Source organism: Mustelus asterias, chromosome 19 (assembly GCF_964213995.1).
Source record: "Mustelus asterias chromosome 19, sMusAst1.hap1.1, whole genome shotgun sequence".
In the NCBI taxonomy this organism is placed as follows: domain Eukaryota; kingdom Metazoa; phylum Chordata; class Chondrichthyes; order Carcharhiniformes; family Triakidae; genus Mustelus; species Mustelus asterias.
The window spans coordinates 77,153,529-77,175,386 of record NC_135819.1 but is presented as its reverse complement, the minus strand read 5'-3'; the positions used below and the strand labels follow the sequence as shown (position 1 = coordinate 77,175,386).

The following is a 21,858-nucleotide window of genomic DNA, read 5'->3' as shown; positions in this document are numbered from 1 at the left end:
GACTGTGAATTTTCTTACCCATTTGATACATAGCTAAACCTAAAGTTGTTGCTCAGGGATTAGAGCTACAATTTCTCCCTTTTTCTTTGCAGTTATTAAACTGTTGAGCATATCTTCTCATACTCAATTAGCTTTGCTTGCACGTGACTATATTTTCACAAACCTCATGCAGAGATTCGAAAGTCTGTCAGTTATTAAAAGTTATCTGCTTCTCACCCTCTTATAATGGAAAATCAACAATAGAATATACGTCGGAGAGTAACTGAATAGTTCAATTTCCCCACAGTTGATCTGTAATTTCAGCTATAATTGAGCACGCATCAAAAAAAAATGGAGTTGGATTTTGCAATAAACTGTCTCACAAAATACAGCAGATGCGGATTTGCTGATAGGATAAAAAATGAATAGGTATAACTGTAATGACTTCAATCAGGCCATTGAGATTGGCCTACTGGAATATGAATTCCCTTGATGGGCCAATCATGGAGTCTTTTCCTATTGGAATATGAACTCCCTGATTAAGGAGTCAACTGATGGGCCAATCAGGGAGTCTTTTTCTTGTATTTAACCGGGTGTGTCAGTTCCTCTAGCACTCCCGAAGGTAGACTGCTGACTGCGAGCACTCTGTGTACTGCTGTTGGAATTGTAAATAAAGGGATTTTGGTGAAGGGACTTCTGCCTCCGAAGACGTATTACAATAGCACTCTTAATTTGGGATTTTGGTTTTGACTTCATTCATCAAGAGCCTTAAAAAGACTAAAGTAACACATAATTTTCTGACAATAACTGTTTTAAATCGGTGACCTGTGTATATTTCATTTGAACTTGCACGGAATTTTTCATTAAACAATTCTCTACTTCTCGTCAAAGGTTAGAGTACAAAAGAAATATGTCAATTTAATATTTTTTCATCTGTTTTTAATTTTAAAATGTTTAGGAATTGATCGATTTCTCACAAAGCATGTGTGCTTTCTGAAGTGTTAAGGCAACCTGAGCCCTTAGAAAGGAGATTAATAGCACTTCTGCATAAAACGCACATTTTTAGCAAGATAACAATGTTAACACAAGTAGTAACTGTGAATAGCTTTAAATCATTAACTAAACATAATTAGAATAGAACTATTGGCTATGAAAAGATTCATAAAGCGTTTATATGAAAATATTCAAAGGCAGCACAATGTATGTGGGTTATTGCAAATCGATAAATAAAATAGTATTCATCTTTGCAGCTCACTTCTGGAGCAATCATTTGTCAACAATGGGTTTCCAGCATCAGTGTTAACATTTCTTCCATCGTCCCACATGCAATTACAGCAAGAACAAAATGAAACCAAAACTGGCAGAGTGCCAGCAGGGCAGATTAGCAAGCTGAATAGGTTCTCTGCAAGGGCCTCTTGCTATTACTCATTCCTAGAAATGCAAGGCAATAAAATCTATTCAGAACACAAACCGCTGCAATGGTATTCTTGCTCTCACTGCATGTACAACACTTACTGCTTACTTTCGGAAGAGTTGCAGTCTTTCTCACACATTCTATAAACTTACAGTCATTCAATTTCTTGGAAACTTTTCCATCACATGGTTGGCAACGTGTATTCATTGTTATCAAAAATATGGTATAACAGAGAACCCTGTACAGATATAAGATATCGGAACAGGAGGACTGCTAAGTTTGTTCATTATGCTTTTCACTAATAATCTCAGACTATTCCAGATATAACATAATTAATAAAATAAACTTGTACAACTGATCAAAACAATGTTTTTAAAAATAGGAACACAGGATTTACTTGCTAATGAATCAATCTACACTCGGTTCACAGTGTCACCCGAATTCCTCCCCCACACAGCACAACCATAATTGATTTGTGTAATTGCCTGTAACTCAATCCCAGCTGTCCATTATTGGACATCTTTTTCGGTGCTCCTTGTGCAATAATGTTTTTATGTTGTGACTTTTATCTACATCTAATCGAAGAATGCCCCGGCGGCTGATAAGTGCTTATTCCCGTGGGTCCATAAGTACATAAAACACTTTTACGTTAGCATTTAAAGCATTTTAAAATTCCCAATAAATATTAGTGCTCAATTAGCCAAAGACGGGCAAGGGAACAAGATTTTTGAACCTATTTCACCAAAATAAATGTGTGTGTGAATTTCAAGGATCACGTATTCCGGTATTTGCATTAAAGAATATATGATGCAAAACCTGATTATTTTACTAATTTGGTATATCAACATAATAATTAAATGAAATGATCAGATACTGTGGGATCTCTATTATCCATCCACTATAAGTGAGGAGAACCGTCCTGGATAAGGAAAATTAGCAAGGTAATCAGAAGATTATCCAAAGATGTGCGGGTTAGGTGGATTGGCCATGCTAAATTGCCTCTTAGTGTCAGTGGGACTAGCTCGGGTAAATATGTGGGGTTACAGGAGTAAGGCCTGGGTGGGATTGTGGTCAGTACAGACTCGATGGGCTGAAAGGCCTCCTTCTGTACTATAGGGATTCTATGAAGTTCTTATGTTTTGACCGTCTGCAATTAGGGTTGCAATACTCACAACACAGGAACCGAGGTAAGTGTAACACAAGAAAAAAAAACAACATAAGGGCTTGCGAAATTAGACAATACTTTGAGGAAAGACTTTATCCAGCAAATATTCTGGAGGGTAACAGAGCACAGATAATAAGCACTGTGGAATACAAGAAAAATTCCAGAATAAGGAGCCATGAAAAGTTTCATTTAAAAACAAACTAATACATTTTCCTGTAACATTTACAATTAATATACTCTTTGCAATAGAAGTTTTAAAATATCTTCCTAGTGGGGTTGGTTTCCTGATTAGTGGTTATCTTTATCCCGTGTTAAAGTGTGAACATTGAAACTATGAAATTGAAATTCATTGTACAGTCCTAGTTGGCATGATGATAAGCCAATTAATATTCCATTTCCTGTCAATTAAAATTACAATCCATTAACTGGAACAATCCAAAACAGCCTCTTTACTTATGCGTTTCCCTATTAGTAAAGTGAATTATGAATGTTCTCCAGGTTAATCTCAACCATGCACAAGGCAAATAAACTGAAAAACTGAGGAGGTGGTGGTCTAGTGGTATTATTGCTGGACTATTAATCCAGAAACTCAGCTAATGTTCTGGGGGCACAGGTTCAAATCCCGCCACGGCAGCTGCTGGAATTTGAATTCAATAAAAATAATCTGGAATTAAGAATCTACTGATGACCATGAAACCATTGTCGATTGTCAGAAAAACCCATCTGGTTCACTAATGCCCTTTAGGGAAGGAAATCTGTCATCCTTACCTGGTCTGACCTACATGTGACTCCAGAGCCACAGAGATATGGTTGACTCTCAACTGCTCTTGGGCAACTAGGGATGGGCAATAAATGCTGGCCAACCAACGATGCCCATGTCCCACAAATGAATAAAAAACTGAAAAAGAAATTACACTTGGAACTATATTTTGTCTTTTCCCAGCTATTCAATGGGTGCCGGTAGAATGAGTATGAAAACTCAATCCAGTTATTGTTAAAAAAATCCAGACTTACCTTATCAAGAGCAGAGGCCGGAAGATAACCAAGAAAGGGTAGGGTCCATTAGGGACCAAGTGGGGGGCAATCTGTGTATGGAGCCGGAGGATATTGGTCGGGTATTAAATGAATGCTTCACATCTGTGGTCACTCAGGAGGAGGAGGGGGATGTCAGTACAGAATTTGAGGAGAGGGGCTGCAAGGTTCTTGAACAGTTTGATTTAGGGAGTGAGGAGGTATTGGAGGTTTTGGCGTGCTTAAGAGTGGACAAATCCCCAAGTCCAGATGAGTTGTATCCCAGGCTGCTGTGGGAGGCAAGGGAGAAAATTACAGGGGCTCGGACCCAAATTTCTCATTTCTCTCTCACCACAGGGGAGGTACAAGAGCATTGGAGGACAGCTAATGTGGTTCCACTTTTCAAGATGATTGGTTGAGATAAACCAGGGAATTACAGACTAGTGAGTCTCACATCAGTGGTAGGGAAACTATTGGAGAAAATTCTGAAGGAGCGAATTAATCTCCACTTGAAGAGTGGCTTTGTCAGAGGGAGATCATGTCTAACAAATCTGATTAAATTTTTCAAGGCAGTGATCAGGTGTATAGAGAAGAGTAGTGCAGCTGCTATTGTTTATATGATGTTTGGCAAAGTCTTTGGGCAAGGTCTCACATGAGACTGACAAAAAAGGTAAAAGCATATGGGGTCCAGGATAACTTGGTAGGTTGGGTCCAAAACTAGCTTAATACTAGGAGACAGAGGGTGGTGGTAGAAGGTTGTGTGTGTGTCTGGAGGCAGGTGTCCAGTGGCATACCATAGGGATTAGTGCCAGATCCCTTATATATATGAATGTAGGAGGGATGATAAGTTTGCGGATGACAAGAAGATTGGTAGGGTGGTTAATAGTGAGGAAGAAGGTCTTAGGGTGCAGGAAGGTTTAGGCGGGTTGGTCAGATAAGTGGCAGATGGATTTTAACCCTGAAAAGTGCAAGGTGATGCACTTTGGAAGCAGTAACAAGACATAGGAGTACTCAATGAACAGCAAGACACTAGGAAGCTCAGAGGAACAGAAGGATCTTGGAATGCCTGTCCGCAGATCCATGAAGGTGGCTGGACAGCTCAAAGAGCAGTTAAGAAAGCATTGGGACATTTGCCTTCGTCAATCGTGGCATAGATTATAAGAGCAGGCTGTTGGAGCTGTACAAAACTTTGATGGTTAGACCACAGTTGGAGTAGTGTGTGCAGTTCTGGTTGTCTCACTATAGGAAGGATGTGATTGCACAGGGGAGGGTGCAGAGGAGATTTGCCAGGATGTTGCCTGGGAAGGAGCATTTAAACTACGGACAGAGGTTGGATAGACTCGGGATGTTTTATTTAGAGCAGAGAAGGCTGAAGGGATCCTAATTGAGGTATATATGATTGAGGAGTATTGGCAGGGTGGATAGGAAGCAGTTGTTCCCCTTTGTTGAAGGGTCAATAGCGAGGAGGCATTAAGGTGAAGGGCAGGAGGTTGAGCGGATTTGAGGAACAACTGCTTCATCCAGAGAGTGGTGGGAGTCGAGAATGCGCTACCCGGAAGGGGCAAATCAAGACGACAACCTTTAAAAAGTACGTGGAATAGCACTTGAAATGTCATAACATTCAAGGCTATGGGCCAAGTGCTGGAAGGTGGGATTGGTGTAGTTTTGTCAATGCAGACTCGATGGGCCAAACGGCCTCTTCTGTACAGTAAGATTCTATGGACGGGGGTTTATGGCCTCGCTCGTCCCAAAATCGTAAAATCCTGCCCGAGGTCAACAGATCTTTCCATGGTCCGCCCCTCAGCGGCTCAAGTGGCGGCGGGGCAGTAAAATTCTGGCCTATTTCTTTGCACCTGTTTTGACTTAGCTTCATGCAAATTCAAATTGCAACAGATTTTCTTCTGCCTACATTATCCAATTAATTTGTGTTTCCCTCACCTTATTTTGTATCATCTGCAAATTTGACCACTTACTCTAACTGCCCACAACTTTGAGTTTTCTCACAGCCTTTCATGAGGAACTCTTATTGAAAGCCATTTGGAAGTCTAGGTAAACCATATTCTACAGTCTTCCAAAGACCACTTTGGTTTTTAGTTCCTGCACAGTGGCACAGTGGGGTTAGTGCTGCTGCCTCACAGCGCCAAGGATCCAGGTTCAATTCCAGCTTAGGGTGTGTGCGTTTAGTTTGCACGTCCTCCCCGTGTCTGCATGGGTTTCCTCTGGGTGCTCTGGTTTCCTTCCACAGTCCAAAGATGTGTAGGTTAAGTGCCGACAGGTCTAAATTGTCCTTAGTGTCCAATGATGTGCAAGTCAGGTGGATTGGCCATGGTAAATGTGCAAGTTACAGGGATAATTGAGAGACTGGCTTTGTTGCAGAAACTGGCAACATCAAGAGAAGAATAACAAACTGATATGAAAATGATATGCAGATGCTGAGATGGATGTGTGTGTTGATCCTCCAGAAGGAACTCTTCAGTCGAAGGCAATAAAATAAAACAAAACTTACTCCAATTTATAAATCAAAGAAAAATAAACTTCATTATTCCAACACTCAAAGCCTCACCCTGGGCCATTCCAAGCTCCCCCCAATTCCCAATAGACTCTTATTTATACTGAGTCAGCTGGTCACCACATCATTTTGTCATTGGTTACATAGTTTACTGGGTCAGCTGACCCCTACAGCTTGTTACCATTGGTTACATTGCAACAGATCCAATGTTATCATTCTAACAGTGTGGAGTGATGAGAAAGGACAAGATCAAGAACTTGTTTGTCAGGGTGAAGATTGTGGGAGCATTGAAGAAAGTAGCCAGAAAGAAATTAAAATGATATGGTCATCTGTTGCAGAGAGAGAAATAGAGAAAATGTGTTGAGGCACGTGATGGAGATGGGCCAGCCAGCAAGAAGAGGAAGGCCTAAGACTCGATGGAAAGATGCGGTGTCGAGAGACTTAAAACACAGTGGGCTTGGAAGATCAGGTGACTGACAGGAGGAGATGGTTAAAGTTTATTTATTAGTAACAAGTTGGCTTACATTAACACCGCAATGAAGTTACTGTGAAATTCACCGAGTCGCCACACTCCGGAGCCTGTTTGGGTACACGGAGGGAGAGTTTAGCATGGCCAATGCATCTAACTAGCACGTCTTTTAGATTATCAACGAGCATTGTGGCGACAGTAGGTAAAATGAGAGAAGCCAAAAAGTTGATTTTGATTGCCCAGGCCTTCATGTCTCTGGACAGCCCAGGATCACTGCACTTTACGCACACTGCAGCCGCACCCAACTAACCAACGTGCACCCCTCACTCCCTGGCCCCACCCAACCCGTCACCACTTTAATATTGTTGCCTCTCAGTCAGAAGGTCTTGGAGTTGAAGTCCCACTTCAGAGATGTGAGAAGATAATCTAGTCTGACACCGTGGGAGGCATTTCCTTCATTTCAACAGTGCCTACACTTTAAAAGAGCTTAATTGGCTGTAAAATGTTTTGGAACATCTTGAGACTGTGCAAGGCGCTTTATAAATGCATGTCATCTTTATATATATTTTGTTGCTCTTTTTGAATGTGAATACCACAGAAACCCATGTCAATCTACATGTACCTCAATGCCAATTGACTGTGGTGATGATTTAGGGGGAGGTGATGGCCGAGTAGTATTATCACCAGGCTATTAACCTAGAGACTCAGCTAATGTTCTGGGGACCCGGGTTCGAATCCTGCCACAGTAGATGGTGAAATTTGAATTCAATAAAAAAATATCTGGAATTAAGAATCTACTGATGACCATGAAACCGTTGTCGATTGTTGGAGAAACTGGTCTGGTTCACTAATGCCCTTTAGGGAAGGAAATCTGCCATCCTCACCTGGTCTGGCCTGTATGTGACTCCAGAGTCACAGCAATGTGGTTGACTCTCAACTGCCCTCCAAGGACAACTAGTGATGGGCAATAAATGCTGGTCAGCCAGCGATGCCCATGTCCCACGAATGAACAAAAAAAAGATTGCAAGTGTCTCACATTTTTCTCTCTAGTCTTTCAGCTCTTTAACCACTATTCCAGGCAATTTATTCATGATGAGCCGTATTAGCCTTTCAAGAATTTCTAGGTTAAAGTCCAACAGGTTTATTTGGTGGCACAAGCTTTCGGAGCACTGCTCCTTCATCAGGCACTCACCTGATGAAGGAGCACTGCTCCGAAAGCTTGTGCTACCAAATAAACCTGTTGGACTTTAACCTGGTGTTGTGAGACTTACTTACTGTGCCCACCCCAGTCCAACGCCTGCATCTCCACATCAAGAATTTCTATGTTGTTCACTTAGGTTATCGTTTCATGTCCGGATATAAAGCAGGGCAGCATAGGACAAAGTGGATGGGAGTGTTTCGCCGGATATGCTAACGTACAGACTGAGTAATGCATTTACAGATTGTGTTTGCGATGCTGCATCCAATCTAGTGTGGATGGGAAATTGGTCACATCATTGTCAAATACAGCACCCAACCTCAGTAGCTATGGTTTTACATCGCACATTATCGAACTCTCATTTATTTTGCAGGCTGAAAAGTGGAGGAATTACCTTCGTAGCATGGAAAAAATACCATTTGGCTGGCTGGTTTATGCCAGTATATACACCAAACAAACTTCCTCACAAACTGCTTCCCATCCAAATGTTTAGAAGTTAAATAAAAAACACCTGAGGCCAAGGGTGGCTGTTTAATTTAAATCCTCACCCAAACGTGGTTTATGCAAAAGAATGCACAGACATTCTTTTGTCCAGTGTTACGAGGGCACAAATGCCAGCAATTAATTAGTTTCCATTAGCCCTCCCACATTTGGGTAGATGTGTTCTACACTCTGTTTTCTTTTGGCAGTTTTGTAACAGTACAGCACTTAAACCTATAAATAAAAAAAATAGACCTGACATGAAAATATGATTTTGATTCGATAATTTGTAAATTGAAATCATTGTGATGAAATGTCAAATAGCAAATCCAAATGCTTCAGTTTAGTTTGTGCAAGTCTGGAAGACTAATAGAGTAGTTTACCTTAAATACCTCCAGTGGCAATGAAAAATTTTCCGCTTCAGAGAGAGCCTTTTCAAGGGCATCTTTCCACTCAATATCATTTTTAAGAGCCTGGGTTTCTGAAAAGAAGTCCAGAAAGAATTTACATCAACAAGTCGCCATAGTCCAAAAGCAGTTTTAAACAATTACAGGAATTCATAACTGCTGAATCCACCACTTACTTTCTTGTTCAGTTCCAAACTGACATATTGATTCCCAATCTTAGAATACAATTTAAGCCCAAGGTTGAGAAAGTTCACTAAAATTTAAGGTTAATAGGCAGTTGGGATGATCGAGCTCCAAGTTTTATCAATAAAATGGACCTCAAGTTATACATATTGGGAGCCAAGGAACTAAAACCCAAAAGGCAGTAACATATGAATGTAATCTAGATTAAACAGTAAAACACCAGATCTGATCACAAAATATTATTTTGCCCTTTGATTTGCGACTTAAAAATGCAACACATTACAGAGTAACTAAAGCTCAATAAACCAGGACAAAATCTCTTAAGTTTTGAATTCAAATGGCAGGTTCATAGGTTTGTCAGGTCCTATAAATGAAAGGAAAATGTAATCGATTTCAACATTTCTAAATTCCCTGCAATTATAACATCCTTTGAAAATCTAAATTTTAGTAATCCACAATCAATCCAAACACGCAGTGAATCATCAGTCGAGAACCTGACATAGAAAGTGCAGTAAATTTAAATAATAGGTGTAAACACAATTATGTTGTTTTTAATATGTTAAGTAAGAAGTCTCACAACACCAGGTTAAAGTCCAACAGGTTTATCTGGAACCATGAGCTTTCAGAGCGCTGTTCCTTCATCAGGTGAGTTTCAATATGTTGATATGCTTGTATAAATCTATGGGCTGGATTTTACATTGACACCACAATCCCTCTCAACACAGGCTAAAATGTCAGGCTCTCCGCCCAGCAGACTAATGGCTCCCCTGCTGTCATTATACACCCGGATGCCTATTAAGAGTGGGGAGGTGGGATGTCTGGCCCCAGGAACAGGGAGTCACACTTCAGAGAGCTGCTGATCATTCAACTTGGAGCTTTTCAAAAGCTTCACAGTCCGGATTTCAGTTGTAAAGATCACCAAACCTCCTTAACAGCTCATGGCACGGTGGCATAGTGGCGAGCGTTGCTGTCTCACAGCGCCAGGGACCCGGGTTCGATTCCCGGCATGGGTCACTGTCTGTGCGGAGTCTGCACATTCTCCCCATGTCTGCGTGGGTTTCCTCCAGGTGCTCCAGTTCCCTCCTGCAGTCCAAAGATGTGCTGGTTAGGTGCATTGGCCATGCTAAATTCTCCCTCGGTGTATCCGAACAGGTGCCGGAGTGTGGCAACGAGGGGATTTTCACAGTAACTTCATTGCAGTGTGAATATAAGCCTACTTGTGACGAAATAAATAAACTTAACTTTAACCTTTAACTTTTTAATGTCCATTTTTAATAAAGGCAGTTCCAGAAGCTTCCATATGAGCACAGTATGTGTTCAAAGTCATGAAAATGACATGCCTTTTAGTAAGCATGACAATACTTTGATTTTATATTCGTGGTTAAATAACACAATTTACTGTCATTTGAAACGTAGGGCTGGATTTTACTTGTCCATGTAGGGTGTGTACTTGTTTTGGGGCGGCATGTAAAATAGAACTGGTGCCAAGCCCAGCATCTTCCCAGCTACACGAGCTCATGCCAGTACCACAGAGGTGAGCGGATGCCAAACGAGGCAGCCAACCAACCATGTTTAAAAAATTAAAGGCAAATTAAGCTTCTTAGTTTCTACAGGCCTTCCGTCCCCACCCGACTAAGATGCAGCCTGCAGTGGTGGTTAGAGCATAGAAATTGGTACTATACCACCCTCACTGGTGGGAGGCTGCAAATACAGAGTGATGAGTTTACCAAATTAGTTATTATGTATATGAACATAGGAATGTGGGCAGGGATGTGGCTATCACTGGCTGGCCCATTCTTAGTTGCCCTCGAGAAGGTGGTGGTACACTGCCTTCTTGAACTGCTACAGTCTCTGAGCTGTTAGGGAGGGAATTCCAGGATTTCGACCCAGTGACAGTGAAGGAATGACGATATATTTCCAAGTCAGGATACTGAGTGACTTGGGGGGGATCCTTCAGGTGGCGGTGTTCCAGATACCTGCTACCTTTATCCTTCTAGATGGTAGTGGTTGTAGGTCTGGAATGCTCAAGGATCCTTGGTGAGTTCCTACATTGCATCTTGTAGATGGTATACACGGCTGCCACTGTTCATCAATGGTGGTGGATTAAATGTTTGTGGATAGTAATCAAGTAGGCTGCTTTGAACTAGATGGTGTTGAGCTTAGAGTGTTATTGGAGCTGCACTCATCCAGAAAATTGGAGTGTATTTCACACTCCTGACCTGTGCCTTGTAGACGATGGACAGGCATTGGGGAGTCAGGATGCAAGTTATTCACTGCAAGATTCATAGGCTTTGACCTACTCTTGTAGCCATAGTATTTATATGGTTAGTCCAGTTCAGTTTCTGGTCAATGGTAACCCCCAGGATCTTGATATTGGGGGATTCAGTGAGGGTAATACTTTTGAATGCCAGGGGGCAATGGTTAGATCCTCTCTGGAGTTGGTCATTGCCTGGCACTTCTGTGGTGTGAATGTTATTTGCCATTTGTCAGCCCAAGCCTGCATAATGTCCAGATCTTGTTGCATTTGGACAAGGACTGCTTGAGTATCAGAGGAATTGCAAATGGTGCAGAAACTTGTGCAAGCATCGGTGAACATCCCCACTTCTGAGCTTATGATGGAAAGAAGGTCATTGATGAAGCAGTTGAAGATGGTTGGGCCTCAGACACTACCCTGAGGAACTTCCACAGTGATGTCCTGGAGCTGAGCTAGTTGACCTCCAACAACCACACCATCTTCCTTTGTGCCAGGTATGACTCAAACCAGCAAGGGTTTTCCCCCTGATTCCCACTGACTCCAGTTTTGCCAGGACTCCTTGATGTGATATTCAGTCAACTGCTGCCTTGACGTCAAGGGCAGTCACTCTCACCTCACCTCTGGCATTCAGCTCTTTTGTCCATGTCAAGACTGTCAAGATGTCAGGAGCTGAGTGACTTTGGCAGAACATAAATTGAGCATCCATAAGAAGGTTATTGCTGAGTAAGTGCCACTTGATAGCACTGTTGATGGTGCCTTCCATCATTTTACTGAGTGCAGACTGATGGGGTAGCAATTGGTTGGGTTAGATTGTTCGGTTTCTTGTGTACAGGACATAAACTGATACGTAGATGCCAGTGTTGTAGCTATATTGGAACAGCTTGGCCAGGGGCATGGCAATTTCTGGAGCATGTCTTCAGTACTATTGCTGGGATATTGCCAGTGTCCATAGCCTTTGCAGTATCCAGAGTCTTTAGCCGTTTCTTGATACCATTTGAAGTAAGTCAAACTGGCTGAAGATAGGCATCTGTGATGCTGAGGAGCTCTGCAGGAGCCAGAGACGGATCATCCAATCGGCATGATGCAGCCTTACCTTTTGCACTGATGTGCTGGGCTCCTCCATCTTTGAGGATGGGGATATTTATGGAACCTCCTCTTCCAGTGAGTTGTTTAATTGTCCACCAACATTCACGGCTGGATGTGGCCGTGAATTAAGACATTTAAAGCTGTAAACTAATCCCACTGTTTTACGGCTAATGAATTTGCTCCCACAATAAATTGTTATTCCTCAATGCTGTATTCACTTAAATTGACCAAATTAACAGATTGATTTGATATATTATTGTCAAATGCATTAACATAGTGAAAAGTATTGTTTCTTGCGTGCTATACAGACAAAGCATACCATTCATAGAGAAGGAAACGAGAGAGTACAGAATGTAGTGTTACAGTCATAGCTCGGGTATAGAGAAAGATCAACTTAATGCAAGGTAAGTCCATTCAAAAGTCTGATGGCTGCAGAGAAGAAGCTGTTCTCGAGTCGGTTGGTATATGACCTCAGACTTTTGTATCTTTTTCCCGATGGAAGAGAGAACGTCAGGGGTCCATGGGGTCCTTAATTATGCTGGCTACTTTGCCGAGGCAGCAGGAAGTGTAGACAGAGTCAGTGGATGGGAGGCTGGTTTGCGTGATGGCCTGGGCTTTGTTCACAACCCTTTGTAGTTTCTTGCGGTCTTGGGCAGAGCAGGAGCCATACCAAGCTGTGATACAACCAGAAAGAATGCTTTCTATGGTGCATCTGTAAAAGTTGGTGAGAGTTGTAGCTGACCTGCCAAATTTCCTTAGTCTTCTGAGCAAGTAGAGGATTGTTCCCAAACCAAAGGAATACAAGGACAGTTCATTTTAAGCTTCTTCATTCACCTGCATCATTAATTAATGAATATGAACCGATACTTATTTTTAGGTACAACACTTTTGGGAAAAGCAGTAAGTTTAACGATTGAGAAATAAACAACTTCGTACTTCAAACTGTGCTAAAATCATGACCATTATTTTAACATAAAGCGTGTGTTCGATTTTGAAATCAATAATAGGCACAAAAATGCTTGCTGGCAAGGCAGAACTGTGTCTAGCAGAGATGGAATCACACAAAGCAATAATTATAAAGTGAAGCACAAGATCTCACAAATCAATCTCATCAAAAATATATAGATTGATGAAATAGCTCAGAGTTCTGAAGAAGAGATTATGACTAAGCAATATTACAGCGAGTAATTCTGCATCACTAAGCAAATTTTCTTGATGCGAGTTGCCTATTTTTGTGGTTTGCTTTCTGACAAAATTAAATATGCAAGTTACTAGTTTTTCACAGATTGGGGAGACTAGGATTTTCACAGATTGGGGAGACTCTGCAAGCATTTAAAAATGGCAGACGGAACCCAACTCTGGGATTCCTGACCCCATTCTCAGGGTTTCCGATTTTCAGAGGTGTAAGGGGGCCAAGCTTGGTTGGATCATGAGCCCACAGGTCGTGAGCCCACACCCTACATTCCCAATGACCGGGAACATTGCTGGGATGGGTATATCCTAGTCGGCCACAGTTTTGGTGGAGTCTGCCAGCTTTTCAAAGAGTTGTAGTTCACGGCGCCTCAGAGGTGTCATGAACCACAGTCTGCATGAGGAAACCTTTACAAAGATTCCTCATGGTCTCCCGTGCCAAAGTATGCCCCCTCGCCAAGGTACGCCCCACACTCCGAATGGCCCCTCCTGCCCACTGCCAAAATATGGCAGTTCCATGCCCACTCACCTACTGTGCACAGTATAGCATCAATGAATCCTATAGTGACAGTGGGATATCTAAAAAAAAACTAAAAGAAAGCCCAATCATTCACGCATAACTTTCTTGTAACCTAACTCATTTATACTACAGGTCAATCATCCAGGCCCTTTCAAGTATCAACAGCAGAAAATATAAGCACTTACAACCTTTTTATCTTGTGTTAATAAATAAACAGAAATAACACTACCTCATTATGTATTCTTTGCTGACAACTCAGACATTCATTCGCTTATTGAAACACCTGATCCTCAGATAAAAATTGCTTGATTGGGGGAGGGAGGGGGGTGAAGAACGGAGACATATATCTTGGCCTGTGGGGGGGGGGGCGGCACTAGAGGCCATACAGCATGGGTGATGGCAAGACTGGCGGGCCTGTTTTCATTATAACTGGGCCAAAGTCCCACAGCACTGAGATGAAGGGACCCCTACCAAACTCCCATTGTATCATCATCCTTCATCTAAACCCACACTGGGTAAATTGCGAAGAATCAAATGGCAATGGCACGGGCTAGAATTATCTGGCTATTCTCGCCAGTGCGATCTTCTGGTCCTGCCAACGATGAACTCCCGTCGCGGGCCCGAGGTAGGGAATGCGTAGACCGGGAAACTCAATGGCGGACTACCTCTGCTGCAACAAAACACGTCGTAGGGGCATGGAAAATCCAGCCCAGGATGTTTATTGACCTGACTACCCACATTATTTAGAAAAGGACTTTAGACTATGGGTAAGTCAGCTTGTTTGTTGCCTAATTTCAAAACCACATGAAACAGCTCTGTAGAGACAGAGACCATTAGAAAGGTCAAGCTGGCTGCAGTCAACTAAGCATCCAAGGTAATAAATAGTAATACCTTGAAAGTGGCAGAAGGAGTCTCCCCAACCTACTTCGATTTCATGTTCACTTGAGAATCAACCTCTTGGAAGTTAGGCTACATGGCACCTTGCAGCTTCCTGAGAAATCTCTGATTATAAGACCTTAATTTCAACTAAAAGCATCAACTCATCCAATAAACTGCAGGCCTACCATTAAAGAGAAACGGAGTCAATTAATCAGATTGTTTCTTTTTCCTTCATCTGTATCTAATTTTTGAGTGTTAGTTTGCATGAGGCGAGTGAATAACAGGTTAAATTTAAACTTCTGGGGCAAAGTATGAGATAATCATTAACATTTTTATTTTTAAATTTAAACAAGATTGCTGCTGCAATTATTTAAATTAGGACACTCACTGAAGGTAAGAAGGTACACAATGCTCACAGCTAAAACACTCTGATCATCACCAACAACTCAAATCTCTGTGACACTATATTCTCCCACTTAGCCTATGCAATCAAACTAATTGAGGACCCCATGCACTCCTGACATTCTCTCTTCCACCTTCTTCCGTCGGGAAAAAGATACAAAAGTTTGAGGTCACGTACCAACCGACTCGAGAACAGCTTCTTCCCTGCTGCCATTAGACTTTTGAATGGGCTTACCTTACATTAAGTTGATCTTTCTCTACACCCTAGCTATGACTGTAACACTACATTCTGCACTCTCTCCTTTCCTTCTCTATGAACGGTATGCTTTGCATAGTGTGCAAGAAACAATGCTTTTCACTGTATGTTAATACATGTGACAATAATAAATCAAATCAATGCCATGCCATACTTAAAATCAAACAAATTGGATTATCCCTCAAAGAAAAGTGCTAGAAGGATCCCTGTTCCAACTCCCTCTGATACAAGAGACAATGTTAGGTTAGATAATAAAGCACCTGGAGATATCCTATTTTAATTTTCAACTGAAAAATGAAGAAAATCACCAAACTCAGGACAGCATTACTATCTATCCATGCCTGGCTCCAGTCATGGTCAAGAATGACGTGAAACAACCACTGTTACTGTTGTGGCACAGTGGTTAGCACTGCTGCCTCACAGCGCCAGGGACCTGGGTTTGATTCCCGGTTTGGGTCACTGTCTGTGCAGAGTCTGCACGTTCTCCCCGGGTCTGTGTGGGTTTCCTCCGGGTCTCCAGTTTCCTTCCACATTCTGAAAGACGTGCTGGTTAGTTGCATTAATCCGAACAGGCGCTGGAGTGTGGCGACTAGGGGAATTTCACAGTAACTTCATTGCTGTGTTAATGTAAGCCTACTTGTGACTAATAAATAAACTTTACTGATGCATCGGTTGATTTTCCGTAAAAAATACATCCCGATTTTTGGTACTGCCATCTTTGAGTGGTCAGAGAAGGGCAAGGAATCTCTCCAGCACAATACATTCGCAAAAGCAATGTACAAAGTTCGATTACTAATGTATACAAATGTCTTTTGAAAAATCGCTACGTTGCAATGCAATCTTTGGTTCGAATGACTTATGCGCGAGGCAATTTGCAGCATCTACTTGTAATTTAAGTTTAGTGGGTGGCACAGTGGCTAGCACTGCTGCCTCACAGCGCCAGTGACCCAGGTTCAATTCCGACCTCGGGTCATTATCTGTGTGGAGTTTGCACATTCGTCTGCGTGGGTTTCCTCCGGGTGCTCCGGTTTCCTCCCACAGTCCAACAAGAGTGTGCGGGTTAGGTTGATTGGCCATGCTAAATTGACCCTAGTGTCAGGGGCATTAGCAGGATAAATATATGGGATTAAGGGGATAGGTCCTGGGTGGAATTGTGGTCGGTGCAGACTCGATGGGCCGAATGGGCTCTTTCTGCAGTGTAGGGATTCTATGATTCTAAGACAATCTCAAATTGTTCATAGAATCTGAAGAAAACTAGTCATCAAAATCCATTAACTGTTAATCAGCTTTAATGAGGTCCAACTGTATTTCCATTTATATCTCCAGTTATGGCAATGCCCGTGATATAATAGAACAATGCAAGCAGTGAGTAAGATAACACTGACACATAGGACACAATGCTGCATTCCGTTTGCAGGAAAAACAGGGAAGGCGATAATTTAAATGAAAGCAAATTGCTGCAGATACTGGAAAAATGGACTATGGGAGGAAACCGGAGCACCCGGAGGAAACCCACGCAGACATGGGGCGAATGTGCAAACTCCACACAGACAGCGACCTGTGGCCAGAATTGAACCAGGGTCCCTGGCACTGTTTCTTCCACGTCTTGCAACATGGAAGAAACAAAGTTAAAGTTTCAAGTCCAATATGACTCTTATTTGGAATTGGAGAGATAGGTTTCTCCGGTTCTGAGGAAGAGCCATGTTGAACTCAAAACGTTAACTCTGTTTCTCTCTCCATAACTGCTGCCAGACCTGCTGAGTTTTCCCAACATCTCCTGTTTTTAATCATAGAATAGAATCATAGAATCCCTACAGTGCAGAAGGAGGCCATTTGGCCCATCGAGTCTGCACCGGCCTCAATCCCACCCAAGCCCCATTCCCGTAACCCCACACATTTACCCTGCTAATCCCCTGACACCAGGGTCAATTTAGCACGGCCAATCAACCTAATCCACACATCTTTGGACTGTGGGTGGAAACCGGAGCACTCGGACGAAACCCACACAGACACGGGGACAAAGTACAGACTCCACACAGTGAGCCGAGACCGGAATTGAACCCGGGTCCCTGGCGCTGTGAGGCAGCAATGCTAACCATTGTGCCACCGTGCCAACCCATTCGAGATTTTGACTGAAGTAAAATTTCACCACGTGCCTTGGCAGGGTTTGACCCCAGGTTCCCAGATCTTTTATTTAAGGCATATCATTTCTGTGCTGTAGGGTTTCTATGATTTCTATTCTATGATTTATCTGGCAACTGTACCACTTGCCCATATTTCAGCATATACACACAGGTGTTAATGCCGCAATGTACCCACTGCACACATCATTCAGCGGCAGACTTAATTGAGTGAATATCTTTGACACAACAGCTCTTTTACTCTTTGCCAGACTTAGAATAAGTACCTGTTGGTGGGTCTAGCTTGCAACCGTTTTCCTGGCACCATCCCACTGGTCGGAGTCGGCAGTCTAAATAGAACAACCACTGGTCGTGTTTGTCGATATCATTCAGTCCTTCGTAGCGTAAGCACAATCGCCCACCCACATTCTCAATCACACGGACGATCCAATATTGAAATGGGTTCTTAGAATCCTGAAGTTCAATTAGAGATTTGGGGGTAACGAGGTCCACGGTGTTCTTTCCTCTGAGTGGCTGTTTGAAATGAGGAACAAAAAAGTCAAATCATAAAACAAAATTTAAATTATGCTTCAGATGGAAAAATACACTATTTTTCACACGTCAACGTTCATAAATTCTCTCTCAAATTCCATGTATTATCATATTCTGCACATGGATTGTTTCCTATTTTATCATCATGGACTTACACGAGCAGTCCAAAGATGTGCGGGTTAGGTGGATTGGCCATGCTAAATTGCCCCTTAATGTCAGGGAGGCTATCTAGGGTAAGTTTGTGGAGTTATGTAGATAAGGCTTGGGTGGGATTATGGTCGGTAGACTCAATAGGCTGAATGGCCTCCTTCTGCACTGTAGAGATTCAATGATTCAATAGCAGTAAGATGGGGATGCTGAGAATTAACATTGAGTCTGCGTTCTTTTTCTGCAACATTATTAGCTCAAGTAAAACTCCGAAGTACACACATATTCTAGGGCCGTGATTGTATGGCCCTGCCAAGGCACATCTCCCTAACCCCTCCCCCCTTCCCCCCCAGCGGATCCTGTGGGCCATTTAAATTGCCATTTACTTTGGTGGGGACCGTAATATTCTGCTGGGCAGGTAAAGCTGTAAGATCCTGGCCTATAGAATCTACAATGCAGCAGGCCGTCATTCGGCCCATCGAGCCTGCACCGACAACAATCCCCACCCAGGTCCTGTCCCCAGAATCACACACGTTTACCCTCCAAATTCCCCCTGACATTAGGGGGCAATTTATTGTGGCCAATCAACCTAACCCGCAATCTATGGATTGCGGGAGGAAACCGGAGCACCCAGAGGGAAACCCAGGTAGACACGGGGAGAATGCGCAGGCTCCGCGCAGAGAGTCACCCAAGGCCGGAATTGAACCTGGGTCCCTGGCGCTGTGAGGCAGCAGTGCTAACCACTGCGCCGCCAACTGGTCGAGGTTTATTTTAAATCCTTACCCCTTCCAGGAGGCTTGCAGGGGCTGTCCTTGCACCAGTCAAATCCTGAATTAAAAACTCTGTCCAGTCTCCCTGTTTCTCACAGATTGCTGCAAGACAGAAAAAAGAAAACTCTGGTGAAACAGTCACAGATTCTTGACCTTATTGTATATTGTTGCCTGTGAGCACACTGTGGGCGGTTTATTAAACACGTGGTAACTGTTAAATTATCTCAAGTACCTGGAATAAATATCCAGGCTTCACAGCATTTTGGTTAACGGATCAAAATAGCAGAATTGATTTTAATACGATTAATCATACAAACTCAAGCACAGTAATTACACAGCAGATTACAAAATGCCCTCTATCGCAAAGATGACACAATCAATTCATGGTTAAATAATTATAAGCTGCTCCGTACATTCTATTAAAGATATTAAGGGCTGGGAACTCAATGGGTTTTTAAACTATATAACAAACAAATCAAGGAGTTTGGCCAAAAATCAATAACTCAGGTCATTTAATGACAAACAAAAACGTTGATCCTTGTCAAAATACTATCTATACAGAGCGTTAGAACTTCAGGTTATCTGTGATAGATCTTTAAACCATAAACGGTCACCTTAGAAATAAATGGGGTGGCACGACTGCACAGTGGTTAGCACTGCTGCCTCACAGTGCCAGGGACCTGGGTTTGATTCCCGGCTTGGGTCACTGTCTGTGTGGAATTTGCGCGTTCTCCCCGCGTCTGCGTGGGTTTCCTCCAGGTGCTCCGGTTTCCTCCCACAGTCTGAAAGAGGTGCTGGTTAGGTGCGTTGACCCGAACGGGCGCCGGAGTGTGACGACTAGGGGAATTTCACAGTAACTTCACTACAGTGTTAATGTAAGCCTTGCTTGAGACTAATAAATTAACTTTAACTTTAAAGTTTTGTCAGCTGCTCATAAATAGAAATGAGATTAGTCTCAAATTGCCCCCTTCCCAAACATAGCCATTAATTTACTCAAGAATAATGGTCGGGGAGTCCAGAACTAGGGGTCATAGTTTGAGGATAAGGAAAAAATAAGAGGTTAAGGAGAAATTTCTTCACCCAGAGGGTGGTGAATGTGTGGAATTCACTACCACCGAATGTAGTTGAGGCCAAACTCAAAGGGCCGAATGGCCTACTCCTGCTTCTAGTTTCCACAACAAGTTAAACAGCCAGTGAGCACTATCCACTACTAAAGTCAGGTCAAGAGTTAAATGCTTAAAGATATTTAACATTTAAAAAAGGGAAGCTAAATACAATAGCTTAATAAAGGAAAAAATCTAATTAGACTATTGTGATCAGGTCACTTTTTGCCAACGTACTGGTTTGTTTCCGATCAATGCATTCCACAACATTACAATGCTAATGTCGCAACACAAAAACAAAACAAAAAAATGTATTTTTTCATTTTACTGTTCACCTCAGACATTAAAAAAAGAGGGATGGAGAAAATCTATAAATTTCAAAAATAATTTTTAAAGAAGCACATTTGGCCCTTATAGCTTTGGGGAAATAGTTACATTTCTGATTGATAACAGCTGCTTACATCAGAGTGTCAACAAAATGCGACTCAATGTCACCAGGAGGGGAAAAATAATTCACAACAGGGGGTTATTTGGAAGAGGAGATAACACGATCTTGTCTGAAATATTTGAAAAGACCAGTGGCATCTTAACATCTGTAAGCTGAGTAAGTGATCCAGAGAAATATAAAACTGAAAGGATGGACTTTCACTCATGTGAAGACCGATATAAACGCACGTTCTTTTATCTAGGAGTTTATTAAATTGGTTTGTTGGTATGACATACTTGAACCTGTATGGAAAACAATACTGGCCTATACAAGAATTAATAATCTACCACTTTATTATGATCATTTTCTTTGTCCAAGGGCTGATTGACAGATTTTGTAACCATCCACATTTCATCGAAGCTGAGACGTGAATACAAATAAATACTATAAAGTTTAAAGTGTATTTATTTGTTAGTAGCCTTAGCCAATATTAATTCATAGAATCCCTACTGTGCAGAAGGAGTCTGCACCGACCACAATCTCTCCCAGGCCCTATTCCCCTCGCCGCACTTATTTACCCTGCTAATCCCCCTGACACGAGGGTCAATTTAGCATGGCCAATCAACCTAACCTGCACATCGTGGAAGGAAACCAGAGCACCCGGAGGAAACGCACACAAACACAGGGAGAATGTGCAGACTCCACACAGACAGTAACCCGAGGCCAGAATTGAATCCGGGTCCCTGGCACTGTGCCACCATGCTACAATGAAGTTACTGTGACACTCCAGCGCCTGTTTGGGTACACGGGCAGCATGGTAGCACAGTGGTTAGCACTGCTGCCTCACAGCGCTAGGGACCTGGGTTCAATTCCCGGCTTGGGTAACTGTGTGGAGTGTGCACATTCTCCCCGTGTCTGCGTGGGTTTCCTCCGGTTACCTCCCACAGTCTGAAAGACGTGCAGGTTAGGTGCATTGACCCAAACAGGCGCCGGACTGCGGCGACTAGGGGAATTTCACAATAACTTCATTGCAGTGTTAATGTAAGCCTTACTTGTGACTAATAAATAAACTTTAACTACACTGAGGGAGAATTTAGTTTGGCCAATGAGTATTAGTACTATTATTATCTACTATTGAGTAGATATCAATAAATCAGGATGTCCTCCTTGTTCATCCATATTTCTCTGCACAAAAGAAAATTATTCCCTTAATAAATCGCATTTGTTCTTCTGAAACCATTTCTGTCAAAGCATTTTTGTAAAATAATATAATTGTAAATGGAATTTGTATTCCTACCTGTCCTTAAGCACTCGCAGAAGATGATGAAATAACTCA

At 42.3% G+C, this 21,858-nt stretch overlaps 1 protein-coding gene across 4 annotated transcripts in view; it reads right to left on the bottom strand.

Moving 5' to 3' along the window:
• sfmbt2 (Scm like with four mbt domains 2) overlaps positions 1-21,858 on the bottom strand; it is a 201,338-nt gene that overhangs the window by 102,542 nt on the left and 76,938 nt on the right. For all 4 annotated transcript variants that reach the window (XM_078235921.1, XM_078235924.1, XM_078235923.1 and 1 more), the window contains 3 exons: positions 19,006-19,094; positions 17,811-18,057; positions 8,609-8,706 (listed from right to left, as the gene is read on the bottom strand). In XM_078235921.1, coding sequence (XP_078092047.1) covers positions 8,609-8,706; positions 17,811-18,057; positions 19,006-19,094 — 434 coding nt within the window. The remainder of the gene's footprint in view (positions 1-8,608; positions 8,707-17,810; positions 18,058-19,005; positions 19,095-21,858) is intronic.